Raw genomic sequence first — 24,143 nt, forward strand, 5'->3', positions numbered from 1 at the left:
GAAGGTGGTGGACTCTCCTTCCTTGGAGGTCCCTAAGCAGAGGTTGGGTGGCCATCTGTCATGGATGCTTTAGCTGAGATTCCTTCATAGCAGGGGGTTGGATTAGAAGACCCTTGGGGTCCCTTCCAGCCCTATGATTCTATGAGTAACAACAACAACAATTTTATTATTTATATCCACCCATCTGACTGGGTTGCCCTAGCCACACTGGGCATGGCTGTAGTAAAGAATCGGGAATGTTAGAGAACTGGGAATTGTTCTCGCCAAGTCCCAGCAAGAAAGAAAAGCTGTACCTTTCTTGCCAGAAGAAGTTGGCAAAAATCGCCCTCTGTCAGAAAATTGATGGCTGAGGCACAGCAATAATTCTGGGAGTACAAGAAGACTATTCATCTCAGAGATCAGGGGAGGCTGAACCACATCAATGACAGATTTCCTTACCCCCTTTAAAGCTATAGGAACTGCCAGTCATCATTACACTTCTCTTGTAATTAACAATGAGGTATCTATTTAAACATGTCATACATAAACCCAATGTTTTTTTAAAATATATATATATCTGCACCATCTTCTTCACATAGCAAATCGATGAGATCTGGCGTGAAATGAGATGGATCAATGAAGCACTACAATACGCACGGTACAGACAGCCGCCTGCCGGCTTGCCGGTAGCAAAGATTGTGGATCTGTCAGAAGAACCCATCCAAAAGAAGATAAGTTCAACATCGTCTCACCTCGATTGTCTTCCATCCCCGCCACCCTCGCCAGAGATGGAGACCCACCGGAGAAAAGTATTGAGCGGTAAGGGAAAAGCTTTTTACTCCCCTTCGGTCTAGGCAAGAACAGGGCACAATTCTCCATCACTTCTGACTCAGAAGCATGTGGGCATCATAGGTTATGACTTGCCCACCAACCATAAGGTTGCCTGTGTTTATATTTACCTCTCTCGCCCTGACCTAGCCACTGTGATCCACGCGACGGTCACCTCCAGACTGGATTATTGTAACTCGCTCTACGTGGGGCTGCCCTTGAGACTGACCCAGAAACTCCAGCAGGTGCAGAATGCTGCGGCGAGACTCCTTACAGGGTCCTCGCCGCGGGATCACATTCACCCGGTGCTATACCAGCTGCACTGGCCCCTGCTGGAGTATAGGATCAGGTTTAAGGTGCTGGTTTAAACCTTTAAAGCCCTATACGGCCTAGGACTCTCGTACCTATGGGACCGCCTCTCCTGGTATGTCCCACGGCCTCAACCCACGGTTAGGCTGGCCTCAACCAGAGCCAGGGCTTTTTCGGCTGTAGCTCCGATCTGGTGGAACGCTCTGTCACAAGAGACTAGGGCCCTGCGGGACTTGACATCTTTCCGCAGGGCCTGCAAGACAGAGCTGTTCCACCAGGCCTTTGGCCAAGGCACAGCCTGACCCCCCCTCCTTTGGTAATTCTTCAGAGAACTCTAGCCCAATGGTTGCCATCAATTTGATTTGAACTGATTTTATAATGAATTGATTTTAGAATGCTGCATTATTTTACTGTTGTTAGCTGCTCTGAGCCCGGCTTTGGCTGGGGAGGGCGGGATATAAATAAAATTATTATTATTATTATTATTATTATTATTATTATTATTATTATTATTTGCCACAGGCAAATGGCTAAAAGCAGAGTGAGGAAGCCTGCTTTTAGCCATTTGCAAACACAGCGATAGAATAGTGAGATCCAGTCCACACACCTGTCATGTAGATCACGCACCAACACCAGCCATAGCTGTACCATTTTTTTAGGGTCCCTCACACAAATGCTGCCCATTACACAATGAGATTGTCCATTCCATGTGGGGGAATGAGGAAACTGATGGGCACTTTTCACATGGTGACTTCTGCTAAATGATACAGGTCGGGAGTGCAAAACTTGCCACAGAGATGTCAAGATGCCTGTGGAGATGGCTAAGTAATCTCAGGGCCAACTATTGACTTCCAGCTCAGTGTTGGCCTTCTTCATCCTGGAAGTAGAATTCTGCTTTGTCTCCTAGTATGTTGCAGCTCAGAGCTTAAGGTTCATGGAGAAACTAAAAAATAAATATCAATGGGAGGGAGGGTTGTGGGTTCATTTTCCTTCCAGCCTTTGACACCTCTCCTGTCTTCACATCGCCTCTCTGCTCCTCTGGCCTTCTCTTGCGGTTTGGACAGATGACTTCTCTGCATAGCTGTCAACGTTTCCCTTTTTTCAAAGGGAAATTCCCTTATTCCGAATAGGATTCCTTGCAAGAAAAGGGAAAAGTTGACAGCTATGCTTCTCTGCAGCATGGGTCTAGTGATTTAGTTTAGCTGGCATTCTTCAATTGCACTCAGATGGTTTGTGCAAGGGAACAACATCTTTACAAAAATCAAATTAAGCAAGGCTGCTAACATCAGGTGGTTATCATTGAACTAAAGAGTTTGGTAGATTATCTAATGCTACAAAGAAAAGAGAGATTTTTGGCTAATTGGAAGAGCAGGCAGCAGGCAGCCGAGATCGGAGTAATGAAGAAGAAGAAAAGGATCCCAGAACACAAATGGTTATAAAGAGATGAGCCTCAGGAACAACAAGGCCAGAACTAAGAAGGAACCTTTGGACCTGTGCTCTGCTGCCTCTTGTGGTTATCTAGTCAGAACTACAGACTTCCCACATCAATGATGTTCTCTCAGGCTCCAAGATGACTCCATCAGCCTAGGTCAGGCATCCCCAAACTCATCCCTCCAGCTGTTTTGGGACTACAACTCCCATCATCCCTAGCTAACAGGACCGGTGGTCAAGGATGATGGGAATTGTAGTCCCAAAATAGCTGGCGGGCTGAGTTTGGGAATGCCTGGCCTAGGTGGTCCATTGGTGTCTGCTGTCCTGAATGGATGAATTTGTCCCTTTCAGTTTCTTTTCAGGGACAAGCTGCCTAACTTATGCCCTGCTAGTTTCAATGGGTCTACTCTAAACAAGTCAAAATCTGGATATTAGCCGTTGTGAATACACCATTTTAGCTCATACCGTATTGGCCCAAATATAAGCCGCACCAGCATTGCCAGCAGCCTTTTCCCTTCCTCGCTCTCTCCCTTCTGGCCTTGGGGGAGAGGATGGGGAATTACGCACAGGGCGGCCGCCGCTTCCCCACGCTCCTGGCTGCATACCGTATGGTCACTAAGATAAGCCACACTTTAACTTTTCATGGTCGGAATTTAGGGAAAAAGTAAAGCTTCTATTCAGGCCAATACGGTGATTTGAATTTCAAGTGCTTTAGACTTGTTGGCAGCTAAGTCAACCTAGATAGCTCCACTCCTGAAGGCTGTCTCTGTAGGCTATACTTAAGAAAAGATAGAAAGTTAAGAGCCCACCTTAGTAATCATCTTCTTATCAATATACTCCTAATCACCCTTTTACCTTAAAAGTTAAGGATTACCCAAGATAATGCCTTGGCAACCAAATATGGAACATAAGGAGAGACTTGCCCAGACTTGTTCCAGCAGGAAGCAACATATCCGAGGTGAGTTTGGAGACAGCAGAAAGGAAAGCTAATTAATTGACTTACCCCTTTGAAGTTGCGTTGTCAAGAATCTGCAGCAAGGGTAGCCAACATGGTGCCCTCAAAATGGACTACAACACCCATCAGCTGCATCCAGTATGGGCAGTTGTCAGGAATTATGGGAATTGTAGTCTGAAACATATGGAACCCCCATTGGCTATTCCTGCTGTAGTTTGTACAGGCCCAACTTAGTATCGCGCCAAATATTTCTCCATGACAAAAAAGAAGAAGAAACTTCAGAAATCCCTCCTCCACAGCAAACTGAATATGTCAGATAGCTGTGAATTTCCAACTTATGGGGAAAGAGAGGGTAACAATGTCAACATTCATGTAAAGAAAAGTTCATCTCTGATCTAAACTCTAGGGTAGGGTCTGACGGTTCCACAAACAGTCCACAAGTTTCTTTGGGGAAGCCGTTCAAATACTTGAGGTGATTTATGCTGCAGCAAGCCTGGATTTGCCACAGAGTATACAAGGAACAAGAAGCCACAGCCAATCACATCTCCATGACAAAAAAATATACCTGTATGGTACATGTATCTACAAGCATGTACTTGCCCCATTCGCAGTGTACACTTTTAGGTGAATATTTCAAACACTAAAGCACAGTGCTATGCAGCAGGTACTCTTACAGGAGAGTTTTAGGATTTGGTGGAAGCCCATTAAATTAGATATATACCATTGCCAGTGTCCCTACACCATTGGGGCCTGAGGTTTTTTTCCAGTGGAATGCTACACTGGCATAGATCCCTACAGTTGACACAATTCCAGGATGCAGTGTCATGGACATAATGAGAGGGTGACAAAGGAAGGTCAGAATTACACCAAATCCAATGGTCCCACTATGAAATTAAATACTGCCTTTTTTATTATTATTAAAATAGGATAGGTAGCACACCTCATCAAATTCTTAAGCACCTCCCCTTTTAGAGTTCATTAGGCGATATCGTGTGACACCACAGGAAATCCCATCCATACATTGTTTCAAAAGGAATTAATTCCATTTAAATTGCATGATTATTATTTTTTTGCAAAACCCAATTTGCAAGAGACTGATAAATGCAAAATCTGCAAAATCCAACCAACCCATAACTGCTTTTCACTAGGTGCTATCAACTTACTTGCCTTAGTGTTCGTGGAAACTAGAGCATAGGATCTGTCTTAATATCAGTGCTTTTTTTCTCTTAAAAAAATATGTTTAGGGGTACTCTCATTTTCTTACTCATATTGAAATACTGCCCCTCAATGAAGCCAAACTTAGATTCACAAAATGTTTAGGGGTATGCTACCCCTGTGTACCCCCAGAAAAAAGCACTGCTGTAATAAAGCATATCAACTGTTTGTCAGCATAGTCATATTTCAAAGGAGAAATTATATGGACTTCTGTTCAGACTAGGTAAAGGTAAAGGTAAAGGACCCCTGGACGGTTAAGTCTAATCAAAGGCGACTATGGGGTTGCGGTGCTCATCTCACTTTCAGGCTGAGGGAGCCAGTGTTTGTCCACAGACAGCTTTCCCAGTCATGTGGCTAACATAACTAAACCACTTCTGGCAAAACAGAACACCATGATGGAAACCAGAGTGCATGGAAACACCGTTTACCTTCCAGCCACAGTGGTACCTATTTATCTACTTGCACTGATATGCTTTTGAACTCCTAGGTTGGCAGGAGCTGGGACAGAGCAACAGGAGCTCAGCCTGTCACGGGGATTCGAACCGCTGACCTTCTGATCGGCAAGCCCAAGAGGCTCTGCGGTTTAGACCACAGTGCCACCCGTGTGTCCCGTCCCCCCGTTCACACTACAAGCATTATTGAAATAGCTAGTATCACTCCTGACAAATTTTGCCCTATTACTGTATCTAATGTATGTACAGTTGTACCTTGGTTTTCAAACAGAATGTGTTCCGGAAGTCCGTTCGACTTCTGAAATGTTCAGAAACCAACGCGCGGCTTCCAATTGGCTGCAGGAGCATCCTGCATGCAGTCGGAAGCCACGCTGGACGTTCGGCTGCCGAGGCAAAGTCCGCAAACCAGAACGCCTACTTCCGGGTTTGCGGCGTTCGAGTTCCAAGTTGTTTGTGAACTAAGTTGTTTGGAAACCAAGGTACGACTGTATTGGGTGTACAGCTTGCCAGTGGCTCATCCGTTCTCCTCCTCTTGTTTGCAGACTCCCAGCCGTACTCGGATGAAGAAGGCTGCTCGGAAGTTTTCCTTCCAACCGACAGCGACTACGATTCTAGCGATGCTTTGAGCCCGAGAGAGCTGGATTTGGTCTATTCATCCTCGCAGGACATATCCCACCAGGCCGTGAGCTGTCTGAGCGGCAGCGCGCCGGATGTTCTCCAGATCCACGACATCAAGCCTTGCTTGACTCCCAAACAGAACTTGAGAGGGGGCGATACCTTGGAGGCCGATGTTGATCAGTCTAAGGAGCACCTACAAAGCCTGTCGTTGGGAGGAGGGCTTTCCCCGAAATGTATGGAGAAGTCAGCCAGCTTGAGGCAACCCTTGAGTTTCTTGGGCAAGAAGAAGCACGGAAAGCATCAACACTCCAGCTACTTCAGCCGGCACCATCGCTGGCTGCGCGTTCACAGCGAGAGCCAGTCCATCTCCCTCTCCGAAGGTCTGTATACTCCACATCTCACACGAGCTATGGAGTTCTCGCAAGAGCCTACCTGTGGCGGCGAGCAGATAAGCATCTCCATCGACTGTCCACGCAGCACGTTCTTACCTCATGCTACGAGCCTCCCGGAAGAAGGGAAAGGCAAATACCAGGAACTGAGGCCGAGTATCCGCAGGATATATGTGGAGTCGTACGGCACCAGCGAGGATGGTAAATCCTGGGCGCTAGGCAGCCGGCCGGTGGAACATGAAGATTTGCACATTTCCACAGGCCAGCGAATGGTTCCAGAAGATCAGTCCAGTTCCAACACGGCTGAGGTATACAGCAGCGATCTTTAAGGCTGTGCAGTGGCTCTGTTCCCCCTCAATACTGCCTTCAGGATGTGATCGCAATTATTGCAAATGGAGGAAGAGAGAGGTCTCTCTTCAAAGCAACCTTTGCATTCTCGTCTTTGCCAGATGCAGTTCAGAGTTACCATGCATATCTGAGGTGCAGCATGAAAAATGGGTTTGTCTCTTGGAAACATGCATGCCTGTGCAACCATCTTGAAAACAGGGAGGCTGACCCCAGATGGTTAAGGGTTTTTCTGTGCTTTTAATAGGGCAGGGAGAAAGGTTATCCAATGAGCTTTCTTTTCCCCAAGCGCAAAAGGGGCTTTCAGGGAAATGAAAAACATTCATGTCCCAAGATAATGGGCTTTTGATTATACTCAGACAAGAGTCGCTTAAATTAACGGGCCTAAGTTGGCCATATCCATTAATTTCAATGGGTCTGCTTTGAGTAGGGTTAATGCTGGATACAGCTCCATTTGCTGCCTGAGGAGGAACAGCAGCAATGTGAGCCAAACACACATTATTTATTATTATTATTATTATTATTATTATTATTATTATTATTAACATTTATATACTGCCCTATACCCACAGGTCTCCATTTGCTCCTCCATTTGCCCCACCGCTTTCCCACAAGAAAACCCAGTATTTTGTGCCGAATTGGAACAAACGGCAATCGGGTTTTCTGAGGATCACCGTTTGTTCCTATTTATCACTAAAGAGTGGGTTTTCCGGGGGGAAAGCAGCAGGGCAAAGGCAAAAGCACTCGGACACATGCACAGAAAGTGTGGGAGAAGCAGAAAACTCCTCAGGCCCGTGCTTTCCAGACATAGGAGAAATAGACAGGTGGATGAGCATGGTGTGTAATGTGCGAGGCCAGTCGATTTATTTTGGTACCTGAAACTGAAAATTCCAGAGCCTTTTTCCCCTCCCTGGCATAACAATAAATTAAATGGCTAGCTCACCCAAAATCAGCTGCCTAAGACAGTCACTTCACTTGGCTTCATGGTAGTGTTTATCCTGCAAGAAAAAAAGGGGGAGTGAGAGCTCTCTCTTTTTGCCTTCTTTCCTACTCCTAGTGTTCCCAGCCCCAATCTACTGCTGATTGGCTGCCATTTTTTGTTTCAAGGTTGCTCTTCTTTCCTAGCCAAAGTGTTGCGCCATCACATAGCAAATCAGATTTGGGTTGTGTGATGTCCCAGAGCATCATTCAGCAGGAGGGCAACTCACGCGGTGCTGATAGCATTTGATGGTGTCAGTGACCTCATTGTGTGGCCCAGTATGATTGGCTACAGGACATGGTCATTGGTGTTAGGACAGAAAAAGCTGGCTTGAAGAATGAACCGGTGCCAGCGGTGCAGCCGATTGGTGCTACGAAGTGGCACACTAAGGGAAGGGGGATAAAGAGGGTACCCATTTTGAGCTGGGGGGCGGAGATTTGTTCTGCCTTCAGTGTGTCCCCATAGGATGGGTGGGAGGAATCACACACAAAGATCTCCCCAAACGTTCATTGGGAAAGATAGTGCTTTGGGGAGAGGGCAATAAAACTGTGGCGCAAAGCATTCCTGTTTCAACTAAGCCCTAACTTTTGATATTTGCATGTCTGGGAGCAGCTGTAGAAGGAGAGGAATTTCTTTGAGTCAAAGCTACTCTATGGTGTACAGCTAGCTGTTGCTGCAGATGATTTTCTTCACCTTACAAGTCTACCATTCCCAAAGGTCTTTGTGGGGAACCAGGACAGTTAAAAGTGATACAGAATCGAAAGAGGTTTGCAATCTACATATTGCTTCTGTGCCGGGGTAGAATTGGCAATTCTGTTTGTAGGATGCCTGCGAGCTTCTCCTTTGCATCTCGAAAGGGGTTTGTTAGGCAATGGGGTTTGATGGCTTATTCCCATAAAACATGCAGGATAAGAGACATGATTTTTCTCGCCGACCTGGGACCAGTCCCGAAGACTGAAGTGTTGTATTCTCTATGGCATTGGAGCAAAAGGCATTTTGAAAACCATGATTCTTAACCTCCATAGTTTGCCCTCATTTATTGTAGTAGAAACTGCAGAGACCAAACTTTAAAATATAAGTGTACCTCAAAACTCATGCCCAAGTTCGTACACGATTCTAGCTGCTGTGTGGCCCCACACAGAAACCCCGTGGGCACAGTGACCTCGGTCCAATATTTTCGCTCTACACCTCTGGAAATCTGAGCTTTAACTCATTATTACATAGGACATTTTGGATCATGAAGCAATCTATGAAGTGAAATGAAGGGTGAAATTAATCTCAGTTAAGTCTCTGTACTAAGCTGAAAATAGAGGGAAACTATCTAATAATTACAATTCAGAATTACAAACTAATCTTCCCTGGTAAAAACAAGCCAAAAACCTGGATCTTTTAGCCAAATTAACACCACCTCCATTCCTAAACAACTTGTGTGTTTCCCCCCCCCCCCCGCCCTCCCCCATTTTGCTGAAGTCATAGTTACTGTACAAACAAAAGATGACATTTTCATTTTATTCCGTTTCATTTTAATACAGTGGCCTCTTCTGGGCGACACATTTAAAGCTGTATCGTACCACTTTAAACAGTCATGGCTTCCTCCAAAGAATCCCAAGAATTGTGGTTTGTTAAGGGGGTGCTGGGAGAAGGAGACCCTAGAGAGCCTGGGTATTGTAGACAGGGAACTCTGGGAACTGTAGTTCTGGGGGGGATTGGGGGTTCCAACTCTCAGCACCCTTTACAAACTACAGCTCCCGGGATATTTGCAGGGAAAACACGACTGTTGAAAGTGATATGGTTTAAATGCAGTGGCCCTGCGTCTTGCATAAACTTCTTTAAAGACCAGGCTTCACCAAAGGCTGATGTTAGCACTTTTTGAGAGAGTGGAAGCTGTCGTTATAGAAACATTGCTGTGCATACTATTCCAGTTTCTTTTGTCCCATTGGTAGTGGTTGTACAGGTCCTGGAGGCTTCTGAGCTATCACAAACCTCGACCCCTTGTTAACCAGAGATTATGGTATAATGAATGAATGCAGCACTTCTGATGCTGTTGGACTGCAGATCCCATTATCCATTCCCACTGGCCATACTGACTGCAGCTGATGGGAGCTGGAGTCTGAAGGGCCACCATTTCTCCTTCGTACAAATGGTACTGTTGGTTTTATCACCAAATTATGTGCAATCAGGGTGGAGAGGGCATAGCCTCCAACATTTCTCCAATGCAAATAGGGACGTCCCATTCCAGAATGACCATTTTACTATTTATACCCCCCACACATCTTACTGGGTTGCCCAAGCCACTCTGGGCAGCTTCCAACATATATAAAAACATAATAAAACATTAAACATTTTTCTTAAAAACTTCCCTATACAGAATTGCCTTCAGATGGCTCGAGGGTCAGATAACTCCATACCCTCCAACATTTCTTCAGTGAAAATAGGGACATCCTAAGGAAAGGCGGGACATTCCAGTGATCAATTCAGAAACTGGGACAGCTTCTCTAAATCAGGGACGTCCCTGGAGATTAGGGACACTTGGAGGGTCTGGGGGAGAGGGGTGTCAGTTTTCTAGTGCAATGGTGGATGCTAAGTCTGAAAAAAAAACCTACTGCCTGAAACCATCCCCTGTGCCGCCCCGCCCCAAATTTTGATGTTGAGTATTCCCTACCTTGCTGTATGCACACATATTTGCTGAAAATTCAAAGTGTTCAAATACTTGATATTTGCATTTGATATCAAATGGCATTTGACTTTAATTCTTTGGATTTGAGCGTTGATACTGGGCAATACATGATGGCTGGGAAGCAACAGCATTTCATGTTTGATAGTATTTTGGCAATTTATGGGATTTCTTACTTAAAGCTTACTAAGCTCAGAACAGTCAGGACATGCCAACATTATATTTAAAGATGCAATACTATACACACTTATTGGAGAGCAAATCCCATCAAACTCTGCAGAACTTACTTCTGGGTCGACATGCACAGGAGTGCAGTGCATAGCTGTCAGAGCCTAAGATTAAAATTTCAAAGTAGAAACAGTCAGAATTCAGAAGGCAAAATTACATTTCAACAAACTTCAGGTGTTTACTTGTTTCAGCGCTAGGGGTTGCTAATTGTCCTCTTGCATCATGCAATTTAATGACATAGGCACGCTCCCTGAAGTTATGGATACATACAAGGAAGTTCAAGAAAGATATTGTCCTGACAAGCTGCTCTGCAATTCCGACTAAAAGCTGATAAATCAACATGCTTCAGTTTAAGTGAAATGAATAACACTGCAATGAAAGCCACTAAGCTGGGTTGAATCACGTAAACGTGGGCTTAATCCTATCAGAGCCCTCACGTATCTCCAGATCACAAGAGCTCCCAAATTAATTCTCGGCCTAAAATTCGGTTTTCATGTATAACTAGCTAGATTTGCACCCATCATTCATTGCTGTCAGGCTGGCCCACTTACTGAAATCCCGGCTCAAACACTGTCCAGTTAAAAACACCGTTCTCTGTTTGCCTTCTGAATTAACTACTACACATTCATTAATGATTGGGTCATTTTGCATGCATGCATGCGTAGATACGGCAAAGGCACCCCACACAGAAAGCTATAAATTACTACTTCATTGCTGAAGTGTAAATATTTTTAAATGGAGCCAATGAAAGATTCGAAGTGGTGGGGAGGAGGGGAAGGGGGAGAGGGGCTTCGTGTATATAGGGAATGGAATGTTTTATCCTGAACGTTTACGCTTGGGGTATTTAAAGAGAAATGTTTTGGAAAGAAATGGTGCATCTATCTGTTGCATGTATTACACACACACACACACACACACACACACACACAAAATGTACAAAGTTGCTGGTCAACTCTTTTTAAACACATGGCTTGTGACTGTTATGTTATATATATATATATATATATATATATACACACACACACACACACACACACACACACACACACACACACACACGTATGTATGTATGTATTTATATCTCCAGTGCCGCCTTACCAGCAACAAGGCTGTAGTGTGTTTGAAAAAGATGCTGTGCTGCTTAGCGGCTTCTAAGGTTCTGAATTCAGAGTTTCTGCAAAGTGTCAAACTTTGCCATCAGCAAAATATATTTTTAGAACAGGCCCCTGTGTGTCTCTGTGTGTGGTTGCAGAGGCAAGTTCCTCCATGGTGGGGTTCCGTCTCGTTTCAGTCATTGTGCTCTTTTACTTCGTACGGCAGGAAAAGGGGATGCCTCATCTTCTGATGTTGTGGTGTCACAACGGCAGATTTCCCCTGTGCCGGTAGAGCAGCGAGAAGCTCAGTTGTTGGCTTCTGCTCACGATGCTCTCTTCAAAACAACAAGAAGGCTGGGTACCCTCATGGAGTGCCAAGACCCACACCATGACAATATGGTCTGGATTCCTTACTCTTGTTCCGGGCAGGAGCTGAGCACAATGGCTGACAAACTAAGGTTCAGAAGAACAAGGAGACAGTAAATCCACCATGAAAGAGATCACTAATTCTGCTGAAAGGTAGAACCACGCTGTGGGAGACAGGCAGTGCTATTTTTCTAGAAAAATAGGTGCTGGAACCCACCATAAATGCCTCCCTTGTTCTCTTATAGTGGCAATGACCGCTCCCCACATTAAACAGGGGGCACCCTTTGCATGGACGCGCGCAGCCCCTGGACCCGGTGCGACTCCATCAGCACAGGCTTGGCTTTGCCTTCCCCCAGGTGGGATACCTGGAGGTCTCTGCCTACCTCAGTCAGTTGTCCAATCCCGCCTGGGGGGAGTGTTGCCAAGAAGACCAGGCCAGGTAGGGGAGGGACTACCTGCCCACACAATAGAGGGAGGATCTTACCTGGGAATCCTCACTTGGCTCCAGAGCTTCTCCCACCCTACCCACCCTCAGTTAAGTCTTATTTTGCAGGTTAACCTTTTCCTCACAGGTATGCGGGCGCTGCTACGTCAATGTTGCTGTTGAAGGGCCAGAAAAGAATTCCCCTGCATTGGCAAGTTTTGCCTTTCCCATAGCAAAACGTCACAACTTTGGCGGTATCAGGCCTTGGGCGGAATCCTTCAATCTATCTTCATGAATGGGGGGCGTGCAGCAGTGACCCACGCCCCCTTCCTCTTTGCAGCGGCGATACCAGGGTTCCCCATTAAAGGGGTTTCTGAGGGGAGACTTTGACCGTACGCCAAGAGGTCGTCATTGCTCTCCCCTGTGACGGCGGCGTAATGGGGGCGGCTATCTCTGCTTGAACATATGTTCTCCAGAGCCAGCCCACCCCCCCCACACACTGGATAGCCCTGATGTTCCCTAGATCCCTGGCTGGGGACTGGGGAGTGATAACGCCCAATGCCTGAGCCAAGGTCTACCCACATCTGAAATATGATAAAGTTGTGGCCAATTTAATCCCATAGCACATTGTCTTGAGTCATTATTCCACATGGGGGGCCGCCCAGGGTTTGCCTGTCCACGCAATGGCACCCACCTGAAAGGTGCTGGAACTGAGTTCCAGCGAGTTCCGGCTGGAACTAAAGCTCCAGAGACAGGCATCCTAAGAAGATGCAAGGCCTGCGTCTTTCGTTCTGCCTTCTCCTGGTTGCATGAAAACAAATACTGAAGTATTCTGTGAGCCCTACTACTACCACCAGAACCGGCCTGCCCATGAGGCAGACTGAGGCAGCCATCTCAGGCTGAGGAACCCCACAGCTAGCTACCCCATGGCACTCCCACAACCACCCCTCCCTGCCACCAGAGAAGCAAGGAGAAGCTGTGATGGCCACTTCTGGTGAGATCTTGCTGGAAGCCACCACTGTGCAACCCTAGTAAGTGAAGCTTTCTATAGCAGGGGGGTGTCACCTTCCTGTTTCACCTCAGGTGGCAAAACAGGACTGGCTGTCTCTGGACCCACCACTCCCAGCTCAGTTTTTCAGGGTCCCTCAACTGGTCAGTGGAGTGCAAGGAGCATGGACGTGAGGAGTCAAGAGTGACACAAGTCTTCTCCACCCAATACTTCTCTAGGAAGCAGGGAGCGAACTCTCTGATTTCGTCCTCTTTTTTTGTCCCACTTCAATTTCAGCAACTGGTGACATCTTGACCCATTTCCTCCCCGCCCCCTTACAGGTGTTGACTCTGACTAAAGTTTTTGGCCCTCTGTCCAGGATATGGAAATTATATTCCTATACCATGCTATTTATATGTCAAATTTGTGATCTAAATGGCTGGCAGCATCATAGCTGTCAACTTTTCCCTTTTTTTAAGGGAAATTCCCTTATACTGAATAGGATTCCTCACAAGAAAAGGGAAAAGTTGACAGCTACGGGCAGCGTGTTTTATGAAACACAACACTCTCTTGGCAGAACATTGGGGCTCCTGGCTTCCCCCTCAGAGAAAACACCATCTAAAGTGAAATGCATGAGACAGATTAAGTGCTAGAGTCGTCTTGACCACAAAATCAGTCCCATTGGTTGCTTGAGATGACAATATTCATAGGGTTACCACTGAACCAGCAAGGGATTCCATAGATGTACCCAGAATCCTTTGCTGTTCCCCAGAGGATGCTGGTTCAATTGCTCAGGATGCAAAGCATATTGGGCTGACCTGATTTAATGCCGTCCGGCCTTGTTTGTATATAGCAAGTTGCCTGTTTTATTTTTTTCTTGTCCTTGTTCCTATTCTTATTGTAACTTGTTGCTATCCATGCAACTGTGTAAGTTTAAAAGTCTCAACTTTGGTACATTAAAATGCACAATTTTGTGTGCTTAAAAACTCTGAACATACACAGGTGCACAATAGATACTGTGTTAAGTGTCCTCTGGGGATTTTGCATCCCGAACAATATTTTCCTGTATACATTGCTAAGAACAAAACAGAAAATGTTTAAAAATACTGTTGTTATCTCTTGTGCCTCTTGACTTGTGTTTTGGGAAGAGGCTGGCTCTTAACGCTAAATATGAAATGAATCTAATTTTCGACAACATGTATTTTTGATACCTTCAAATGTATGAAATGCTATTTTAAAGAGAAAAAAATTGATCAGCCTAAGAAATGTTAAATCTATTTGAGTGAATTGTATTCATAGCCATAAAAGTTGTTAGGTTTTTTTTGTTTTTAAATTGAATTTTATTTTCTGTCTAATAAGATATCTTGAGGCAGGAGCCTTTTGAAGTTTTTAAGACATCAAATGCTGTTTTAATTCTTGTTTGAAATGCATTTTCAGTTTATTTTTCTTTCCACTGTTTAAGGAAATATACAAGGATGGATTCAGTTCTCAGATCATTTAACCTTTGCAAATCCTCTTTCATTTTCATAGGATTTGCTCTGATGTTTATCGAATTGAGCTGCAGGTTACCATATATACTAATGCACCACCCAGCGATTAATATGGGTGGGTGTGAGTTGTTGATTGGCCCTCTTTGCAAACAACCTAGTGTTTGACTTGATCTGTTTGACTTATATCCGCATGTGCAACAAGAAGCTGTATAAAAAGGTAAAGGGACCCCTGACCATTAGGTCCAGTCGTGACCGGCTCTGGGGTTGTGGTCTCATCTCGCTTTACTAGCCGAGGGAGCCGGCGTACAGCTTCCGGATCATGTGGCTAGCATGACTAAGCCGCTTCTGGAGAGCCAGAGCAGCGCACGGAAATGCCGTTTACCTTCCCACCGGAGCGGTACCTATTTATCTACTGGCACTTTGAGGTGCTTTCAAACTGCTAGGTTGGCAGGAGCAGGGACTGAGCAACGGGAGCTCACCCCGTCACGGGGATTCGAACCGCCGACCTTCTGATCGGCAAGTCCTAGGCTCTGTGGTTTAACCCACAGCGCCACCCACGTCCCTAGAAACTGTATAGCCTCTGCTTAATTCTCCTCTTCCACTACATAGGAGCCAACTCCTAGGGGTTGATGTCCGTACAGGCCCCCCAATAAAATATTTGAGGGGCCGGGCCCCCCAATAAGCATTGTCATTCAAATTGTGTCCATGTGCCACGTCTTGTGATTGATTATGCATTGGGGGGCTTATCTGCCTCCACCCAAAAAAATGCTATTCAAGTTGGCACCCTGACCTTTAAATCCCTAAATGGCCTCAGCCCAGTATACCTGAAGGAGCATCTCCACCCCCATCGTTCAGCCCGGACACTGAGGTCCAGCTCCAAGGGCCTTCTGGCAGTTCCCCCACTGCAAGAAGTGAGGCTGCAGGGAACCAGGCAGAGGGCCTTCTCGGTGGTGGCACCCGCCCTGTGGAATGCCCTCCCATCAGATGTCAAGGAAATAAACAACTATCTGACTTTTAGAAGACATCTGAAGGCAACCCTGTTTTTAATATTTGATGTTTTATTGCCTTATTATTATTATTATTATTATTATTATTATTATTATTATTATTATGTTGGGAGCCACCCAGAGTGGCTGAGGAAACCCAGCCAGATGGATGGGATATAATTAAATTATTTATTATTATTATTATTATTATTATTATTATTATTATTATTAGTTGTTGTTGTACCCAGCAATACAATAGATGGCATATTTTTCCCTTAGGCAATGGCCCCCTCTGAAGAACAAACTTAAACTATTTGTGGGACACCTGTTAATTGCAAAATTTATTACTACTACTACTGCTGCTGCTGCTGCTGCTGCTGCTACCACTGCACTGGTTCCCACCCACATACCCTCCAACATTTCTCCAGTGCAAATAGGGATGTCCTATTCAATAATAATAATAATAATAATAATAATAATAATAATAATAATAATAGTGCCCCACTCATCTGACTGAGTTGCCCCAGCCACTCTGGGCGGCTTCCAACAGTCCACCTGAAAATGCCATGGAATGAAATGAAATTGGCCATCACAGGAATATCTTCATTGGGTTCCAAACTGGGGGTTTGTGCATCAGTATATATGGTAACAAACATTCCATACTGAAGTCACCTTACAATATGAAGTCTCCCAGGCAGAACCCAAGTGCCCAGGCTCCACCAAACCACCATTAAGAGCACTGAAGCACATTGGGCGGCTTTGATGTGCGAGAACAGATTTCACAACAACAACAAAAAGGGCAGCCAAGGAGTCTTGGGCCAAAGCCAAAAGAATTCTAACAATATTGTGTGCCCTTCCTTGAGCTTTTAATTTCCAAAGATGACAGCTTTGTTGCATGTAGCAAAAACAGAAAAAAACCCGTTTATCGTAGCACAAAGGTGATTTAACAACCCCCCCCCCAAAAAAAACCAGGCCTCTAAAACTAAGACAAAAAAACCACCTTTTTGTGCATGTGTTTTTATTGGCTTTGGTGCATTTATGCATGGACCATGATGGATTGGGGGGCCTGGTTGGGTTGTATATCCTTACCGGTGCTTATGATTTCTTCTTTGCATAAGAAGTCATTGAGGTGAGCATTTACAACTGCCACAAAACTCTTTTCTGAATTGTCATGTCTTGCTGTGAAGGAAGGACTGCTCCGTTTTCCAACTGCCTCTGTGTCGTACACTGAAACGCTTTAAAAACCAACTGGAGAGAAAACAACAACAACTGTGAAATGGACCTGTTTTAACAGCATGTTTGTGATTTGCTCTTATGACAACAACTGCCGTTTGACTTTTCCGTTCTCAGATTCCAAATGTGTCGTCTTCTCCTGGTTAAAATGTTGCCTTTCCTTAATGATCCTTATTTTATTTTTTATTTTGTCTTCAAATAATAAAATGAAAACCTTTAAAAAAAATAACACACACAAGGATATTTACATTGCTTTATTAGCATGCTTTCTAAACTCTGCATTGTTTTTTTTAATGGATTCTGGTCACCTCCAGATTGTCGGTATTTTGAAAGAGGGATTCAGTCACATACCGGAAATTTAGATTTGTGCAGTTCATGAGGATTAAAGCATTCTGTTCCTCTAGCACTGTGTTTCCCGAATGTGGGTTCTCCAGCTGTTTTCGGACTACAATTCCCATCATCCCTGACCACTGGTTTTGCTAGCTAAGGGTGATGGGACTTGTATAAGGATGGGGGTTTACAAAGAATTCATATCCGATCTCCCCCCTTTTTAAATTAATTTTTATTTTCTTCCTCTCCCTCCCTCCCAGAAACTAGCCAAGCCCTCAGATCTCCTTCAGGGATAGGGAATCTGTGGTCTTCAATATCTTTTGGGATTCGAACCCAAATAAGCCCCGGTCAGCATGACCAGGAGGTCAGGGATGATGGGTTTTGTAGTCCAACAGCATCTTGAGGTCCACAACTTCTCCAACTCTGATCTGGTGGAATGAGACCTCAAGTAGAGGCATTAACAACTTTGTTTTGCACTAAAAGGTGTTTCAGCATACTTAAGAAAAGGATAATGTCTTCAAACACATGTACTAGGATGGTGTTGTGAGTTGAGGAACCGCCACCCATTTAGTGATAAATAAGATACAAGGACACATGTATTTTAGGTTAATGGGCTAAAGAAGGCCTCAACTTTATTGGTTACAGCATGTGGGTGGCATTGTCTTAGGCATTGGATCAATCAATCTATACATGACTCCACCCGCTCAGCGGGGAGTCATTTGAGGGTTAACAACCAGAGGGAGGAGCTTGCAAATACAACTGTAAGCATCCTCTGATGTCACCAGGGGTCATGCCATGACCCTAGCCACCAGCAGGGTAAAGGACAAGATCTATGACCGCCGGATCCCTTTAACGGAATACCCAAAAGGTGAGGGGTAGGTGATGGCCACAACCTGCCCTTCAACACACCACACATATTCCAATGCCTAACCGGCAATACCCAAAAAGTTGTGACGATTTGCTACGAGGTAGGCGAAAAACCAAAAGGTTGTCGTCAATTTGCCAAATGGATCAAAATTCCTATCAGGCCCCCTGGGCAACCAAGGCAACCGACCAAAGTCCATAGCAAGGTCAAAGCATAAAGGTAAAGGGACCCTTGCCCATTAGGTCCAGTCGTGACCGACTCTGGGGTTGTGGCGCTCATCTCGCTTTACTGGCCGAGGGAGCCGGCGTACAGCTTCCGGGTCATGTGGCCAGCATGACTAAGCTGCTTCTGGCGAACCAGATCAACGCACGGAAACCATGTTTACCTTCCCACCGGAGCGGTACCTATTTATCTACTTGCACTTTGACATGCTTTCGAACTGCTAGGTTGGCAGGAGCAGGGACCGAGCAACGGGAGCTCACCCTGTCGCGGGGATTTGAACTGCTGACCTTCTGATCGGCAAGTCCTAGGCTCTGTGGTTTAACCCACAGCACCACCCGCATCCCAGGTCAAAGCATAGATATGACCTAAAGGGAGGGTGGACGGGTGATCCAACAAATTCAGGAAGCAGAATGGGGGCACAGTGCCGCCGCAACAGCTTATATGCAGCTAAACCCCGCCCCCCAAGCCAGCCCTATTGGCCAGCTGAAGGGCTCGGCAAGGCAGCTGGGACAGCTGACACAGGGGGCCGAATACGCCCCCCCTGCCGACGCAGGTACCGGCTCCCGCTCACAACTCCTCCCCTCTGGTAGGAGAGGTCTTATTGAACCAGAGGCCCAAGTAAGGTAAAATGAGGAAGCCCATTTATTAGAGAACCCATTCTCTGTAACCAGAAAGGGAAATGGCACAAAGCAAATCAATTATCATGGCCGTAACTGTAATGAGACCAGGAAATGAGGCGTGTCTAACTGAGTCTCATTCATGCATTAGGGAATAGTTATTGCTGGGTGCTCTATTGTAGCTAGAGCAAACTTGGCGTGTCCAATTCCTGGAAATTTTGTAATTTTCCATATTCATTTACTTGATTGGTTCTATCTTTGCAGCTCATGGGGAAGATGCGAAATAGATGTGCCTATATAGTGTCATGCTGATTTTTTAAAATAAAAAACCATATAGCAAAGCTGCTAAACAGTTGATATATCCAAATGACTGCAAATATGCTCCAGGTTTTCCCTATGGGCAGCCTTCCACAATACCATTATCTAGGGTGGAAAGAGTTCATAATCTGAGGGCAAGGAAGCAGGGCAGTTTAGTGGCTGTTTACTGGGTTTTTAAAAAGTCTTTTTCACACTCTCAGAAACACCCTCCTCTATACTATCACACATGGAATACACAGCTGAACATTGGCTTAGACTAAGCTCTGCAGGCAATCCATAGCTCCACTATTTATCGAGGGTGGATATTACAGTGGTACCTCGGGTTACATACTCTTCAGGTTACATACGCTTCAGGTTACAGACTCCGCTAACCCAGAAATAGTGCTTCAGGTTAAGAACTTTGCTTCAGGATGAGAACAGAAATCGTGCTCTGGCGGCACGGCAGCAGCAGGAGGCCCCATTAGCTAAAGTGGTGCTTCAGGTTAAGAACAGTTTCAGGTTAAGTACAGACCTCCAGAACGAATTAAGTACTAAACCCGAGGTACCACTGTATAGAAGGAAAGAGGCAATATTCTGTTTCATATTCCAAAATGGCTAAGGAACAAGCAACAGGAAAGTAGCCATGTTAGTCTCCTGCAATAAAGCGACCTTAATTCTTATAACTCCTAGCACTAAAATCCAAATCTAGAGAGAGGGCACCCCATTGCAGAGGTTTCCCTTCAGGGATTTCTGCCGTTATTGGTTCCATGAAGAAGACCTTATCCCCTCTCAACTGACATGGATGAGGGGAAAGGGGGACACTTATTCACCTGTGGTGAGAATGTACCAGGGCAAGCCAATTCTGAGTTTGGTTGTTCTGAGTCTCTGGTATAAATAGCAAGCTTTTGGTCCCTGGCCCTATGTTGGCGTTGCATTTGGATGAAAGCGAACAGAAACCCTTGCTGCATCGCGAAGAACTAGTATCACTGTTGATGTCAGCTGTTCGGATGGAGGGGGCTAGATGGTAGAAGGCAGTAGAAAGGCCCACAAAGGAAAGATGGTGGGCCAAAGAGTGGGCAGTAGATTTGGGGGGACACTTGACACATCACTGTAGAGGTGTAACTAAGCAGGGTTGGTTTTGAAACTGTATGATTGCAATTTGTAATAGTATTAATAGTGATAGTAATTTATTATTTGTACCCCGCCCATCTGGCTGGGTTTCCTCAGCCACTCTGGGCGGCTTCCAACAAAGATTAAAAATACATTAAAATGTCACACATTAAAAACTTCCCTGAACAGAGCTGCCTTCAGATGTCTTCTAAAAGTCAGATAGTTGTTTATTTCCTTGACATCTGATGGGAGGGCGTTCCACAGGGTGGTGCCACTACCAAGAAGGCCCTCTGCCTGGTTCACTGTAGCTTAGCTTCTCGCAGTGAGGGAACCACTAGAAGGCCCTTGGAGCTGGACCTCAGTGTCTGGGCAGAACGATGGAGGTGGAGACGTTTAGGCCGTTTAGGGCTTTAAAGGTCAACACCAACACTTTGAATTGCGATTGGAAACGTACTTGTCAGTTTTAAGAACAGAAACAGCATCTCCTAACAACCCCCGGTGATTCACACCATGCTATGGAGAGAGTATTTCCCAGTGAGATTTATATTTCCATTTGTGGCAAAGCTGGAAGTCTTGATAAGATTGCTCCATTCATGAATTGCCATCAGCAATGGCATGATTTTGTTGCTTGCATATATAGGTTTGTGCAGGAGCCCTGAACTCTTTTGACTCTGAAAACCTTAGCCTCAGGGTGCTTGGTATAATAATAATAATAATAATAATAATAATAATAATAATAATAATAATTTATTTATACAGGACTGCCTTCAGATGTCTTCTAAATGCCAGGTAGTTGTTTATCTCTTTGACATCTGATGGGAGGGTGTTCCACATGGCGGGCGCCACTACCGAGAAGGCCCTCTGTCTGGTTCCCTGTAACCTCACTTCTCGCAGTGAGGGAACTGCCAGAAGGCCCTCGGAGCTTGACCTCAGTGTCCGGGCAGCCAGAAAGCCCTCAGTGGGGGGTGGAGACACTCCTTCAGGTATACTGGGCCGAGGCCATTTAGGTCAGCACCAACACTTTGAATTGTGCTTGGAAACGTACTGGGAGCCAATGCAGATCACTCAGGACTGGTGTTTTATGGTCCCGGTGGCTGCTCCCAGTCACCAGACTAGCTGCCGCATTCTGGATTAATTGCAGTTTCCGGGTCACCTTCAAAGATAGCCCCACGTAGAGCACATTGCAGAAGTCTCTCTCTCTCTCTCTCTCTCTCTCTCTCTCTCTCTCTCTCTCTCTCTCTCTCTTTCTCTCTTCAACACACACTTTTAAAGAGATGGACACGTAATTCTGTACACATGTGATGGGCTCCCTTGGTTGTACCATGGAGGCTGTGGCAGCGGTTACAGATAAAGAGATTTTAGTGTGGAACAGGATTCACAGCAACATTCCAAGGCTTGTTCATAAATCTATTCCAGATTGAATTTCAAAACAAGCATTGTTAATGTTAAGAGGATATGTTGTGGTTACATTTTATTGGAGCTGTAGCTTGATTAAATAAATCTTAGCGGGTTAATCATCAATCAGTTGCATGTATATAGGGTCACATATGCGTAAAATCAAGACCTCTTGTGAAAAATGAATTCATTCAAACAAGTCCTCTCGACACCGCTGGCGTTTAACTTTCATACTTGCATGGTGGAAGGGGTTAAGATTTTAGTACTATTCCCCGCTGCTGCTTTCCCCCAACAGCTAGGGGTGCACTGCCTCACTATAGGGAGGTGAGGAGAAAACGTTAGGAACTGTTTTGCTGGATCACACCAATGGCCTTAGGCATGCTGGCTTTGCTATAGATCACAGTTCTAAATATATATCCACTTCTTAAAAGTGTAGGGTGGGAAGTTATTGCCAGAGCTTCCTTAACATGAAGTCTTTTAACACTGTGCCAGAAGAGTGGGCTGAGGAATATTGAACAATCCAGAAATTGAAGTCTCAACTGCAGAGCAGTGTAATGTATGTATGTATTTGTGTGCATGTGTGCGCATGCATATTTATGTGAGATTGAAGTTGCCAGTTCAGAGGATTTAAGATCTGAAGAAGACTCAGCTTGCACTGGAAGGAAAGAAGAGGTGAGAAGGGATTATGTCTGCTTCCCAGCAGAGGGAATGGTCAGTGCACCAGTGGAGGGAATGATTCTGCCCCTCCCTGAAGGAAAAGATCATCCTCTCATCCAGGGATAGGTGGATTCAGTCTCAGGTTCTCTCTCTTCCGCATTTTGCCAGTCTTATCTTCAGTTCTCCACATTTCAATATCAGTTTGGAATTCATCAGGATTTTCATGTGGATTTCTCCTAAATATTCATATTTTTATATGAAACGTACACATTTTTGCAAAGCACTTTTTGCCAAAACAATGCATTTGTTGTTGTTTAGTCGTTTAGTCGTGTCCGACTCTTTGTGACCCCATGTACCAGAGCACGCCAGGCACTCCTGTCTTCCACTGCCTCCCGCAGTTTGGTCAAACTCATGCTGGTAGCTTCGAGAACACTGCCCAACCTTCTTGTCCTCTGTCATCCCCTTCTCCTTGTGCTCTCCATCTTTCCCAACATCAGGGTCTTTTCCAGGGAGTCTTCTCTTCTCATGAGGTGGCCAAAGTATTGGAGCCTCAGCTTCAGGATCTGTCCTTCCAGTGAGCACTCAGGGCTGATTTCCTTCAGAATGGATAGGTTTGATCTTCTTGCAGTCCATGGGACTCTCAAGAGTCTCCTCCAGCACCATAATTCAAAACCATCAATTCTTTGGCGATCAGCCTTCTTTATGGTCCAGCTCTCGCTTCCATACATCACTACTGGGAAAAACATAGCTTTAACTATATGGACCTTTGTCGGCAAGGTGATGTCTCTGCTTTTTAAGATGCTGTCTAGGTTTGTCATTGCTTTTCTCCCAAGAAGCAGGCATCTTTTAATTTTGTGACTGCTTTCACCATCTGCAGTGATCATGGAGCCCAAGAAAGTAAAATCTCTCACTGCCTCCATTTCTTTCCCTTCTATTTGCCAGGAGGTGATGGGACCAGTGGCCATGATCTTCGTTTTTTTGATGTTGAGCTTCAGACCATATTTTGCGCTCTCCTCTTTCACCCTCATTAAAAGGTTCTTTAATTCCTCCTCACTTTCTGCCATCAATGTTGTGTCATCTGCATATCTGAGGCTGTTGAAATTTCTTCCGGCAATCTTAATTCCGGCTTGGGATTCATCCAGCCCAGCCTTTCACATGATGATAAAACAATGCATTACCTTCACAATTTGCATGCATTTAAATGCACACATTTGCATACATTGCTTGGTTGGAGAAGTACATTGCAAAATTCGGGCATGCAAATTTCGACGCAGAGCTGTGTAACAGTTCACGTAGTGTTATGCAAAGTGCAAATATATTTTTTCTTGTCAGACTTTGATGAACTTTACAAGCATAGCAGGTCCTTCTGAGGAGACGGAGCCTGCCAATTTCAGACAAATAGTTGCAGAGGTTTGAAAGGTATGTTTTTTAAACAACAACAACAAACCAGTATCGTTTTGTTCTCTTCTGTTTGATTTCCACCAAAATCACACAGTGAAATGCAAAGGTAATTGGGAAGAAGCTGGATGTGGGCAGAAAACATAAATGACAACTGATGAATGGGTAAAATCCTGTGTCTGCAGTGTGGGTTGACTATTGGGTAACTAAATGCAGTTCTATAGTTGTCTCCTTAGAAGTCCCAGTGGGGCTTACTCCAGGGTAAGTGG

At 45.1% G+C, this 24,143-nt stretch overlaps 1 protein-coding gene across 4 annotated transcripts in view; it reads left to right on the forward strand.

The window, feature by feature from the left end:
• Positions 1-8,519, forward strand: part of ANKFN1 (ankyrin repeat and fibronectin type III domain containing 1) — a 216,674-nt gene extending 208,155 nt beyond the window's left edge. For 3 of the 4 annotated variants that reach the window (XM_083489909.1, XM_083489910.1, XM_083489911.1), the window contains exons 19-21: positions 579-798; positions 3,416-3,505; positions 5,712-8,519. In XM_083489909.1, coding sequence (XP_083346035.1) covers positions 579-798; positions 3,416-3,505; positions 5,712-6,505 — 1,104 coding nt within the window. In that variant the 3' untranslated portion in view covers positions 6,506-8,519. The remainder of the gene's footprint in view (positions 1-578; positions 799-3,415; positions 3,506-5,711) is intronic. The other variant, XM_083489912.1, reaches the window with a different exon arrangement.
• Positions 8,520-24,143: the final 15,624 nt, after the last annotated feature.

Source organism: Podarcis liolepis (assembly GCF_965112155.1).
Source record: "Podarcis liolepis genome assembly, chromosome: 2".
In the NCBI taxonomy this organism is placed as follows: domain Eukaryota; kingdom Metazoa; phylum Chordata; class Lepidosauria; order Squamata; family Lacertidae; genus Podarcis; species Podarcis liolepis.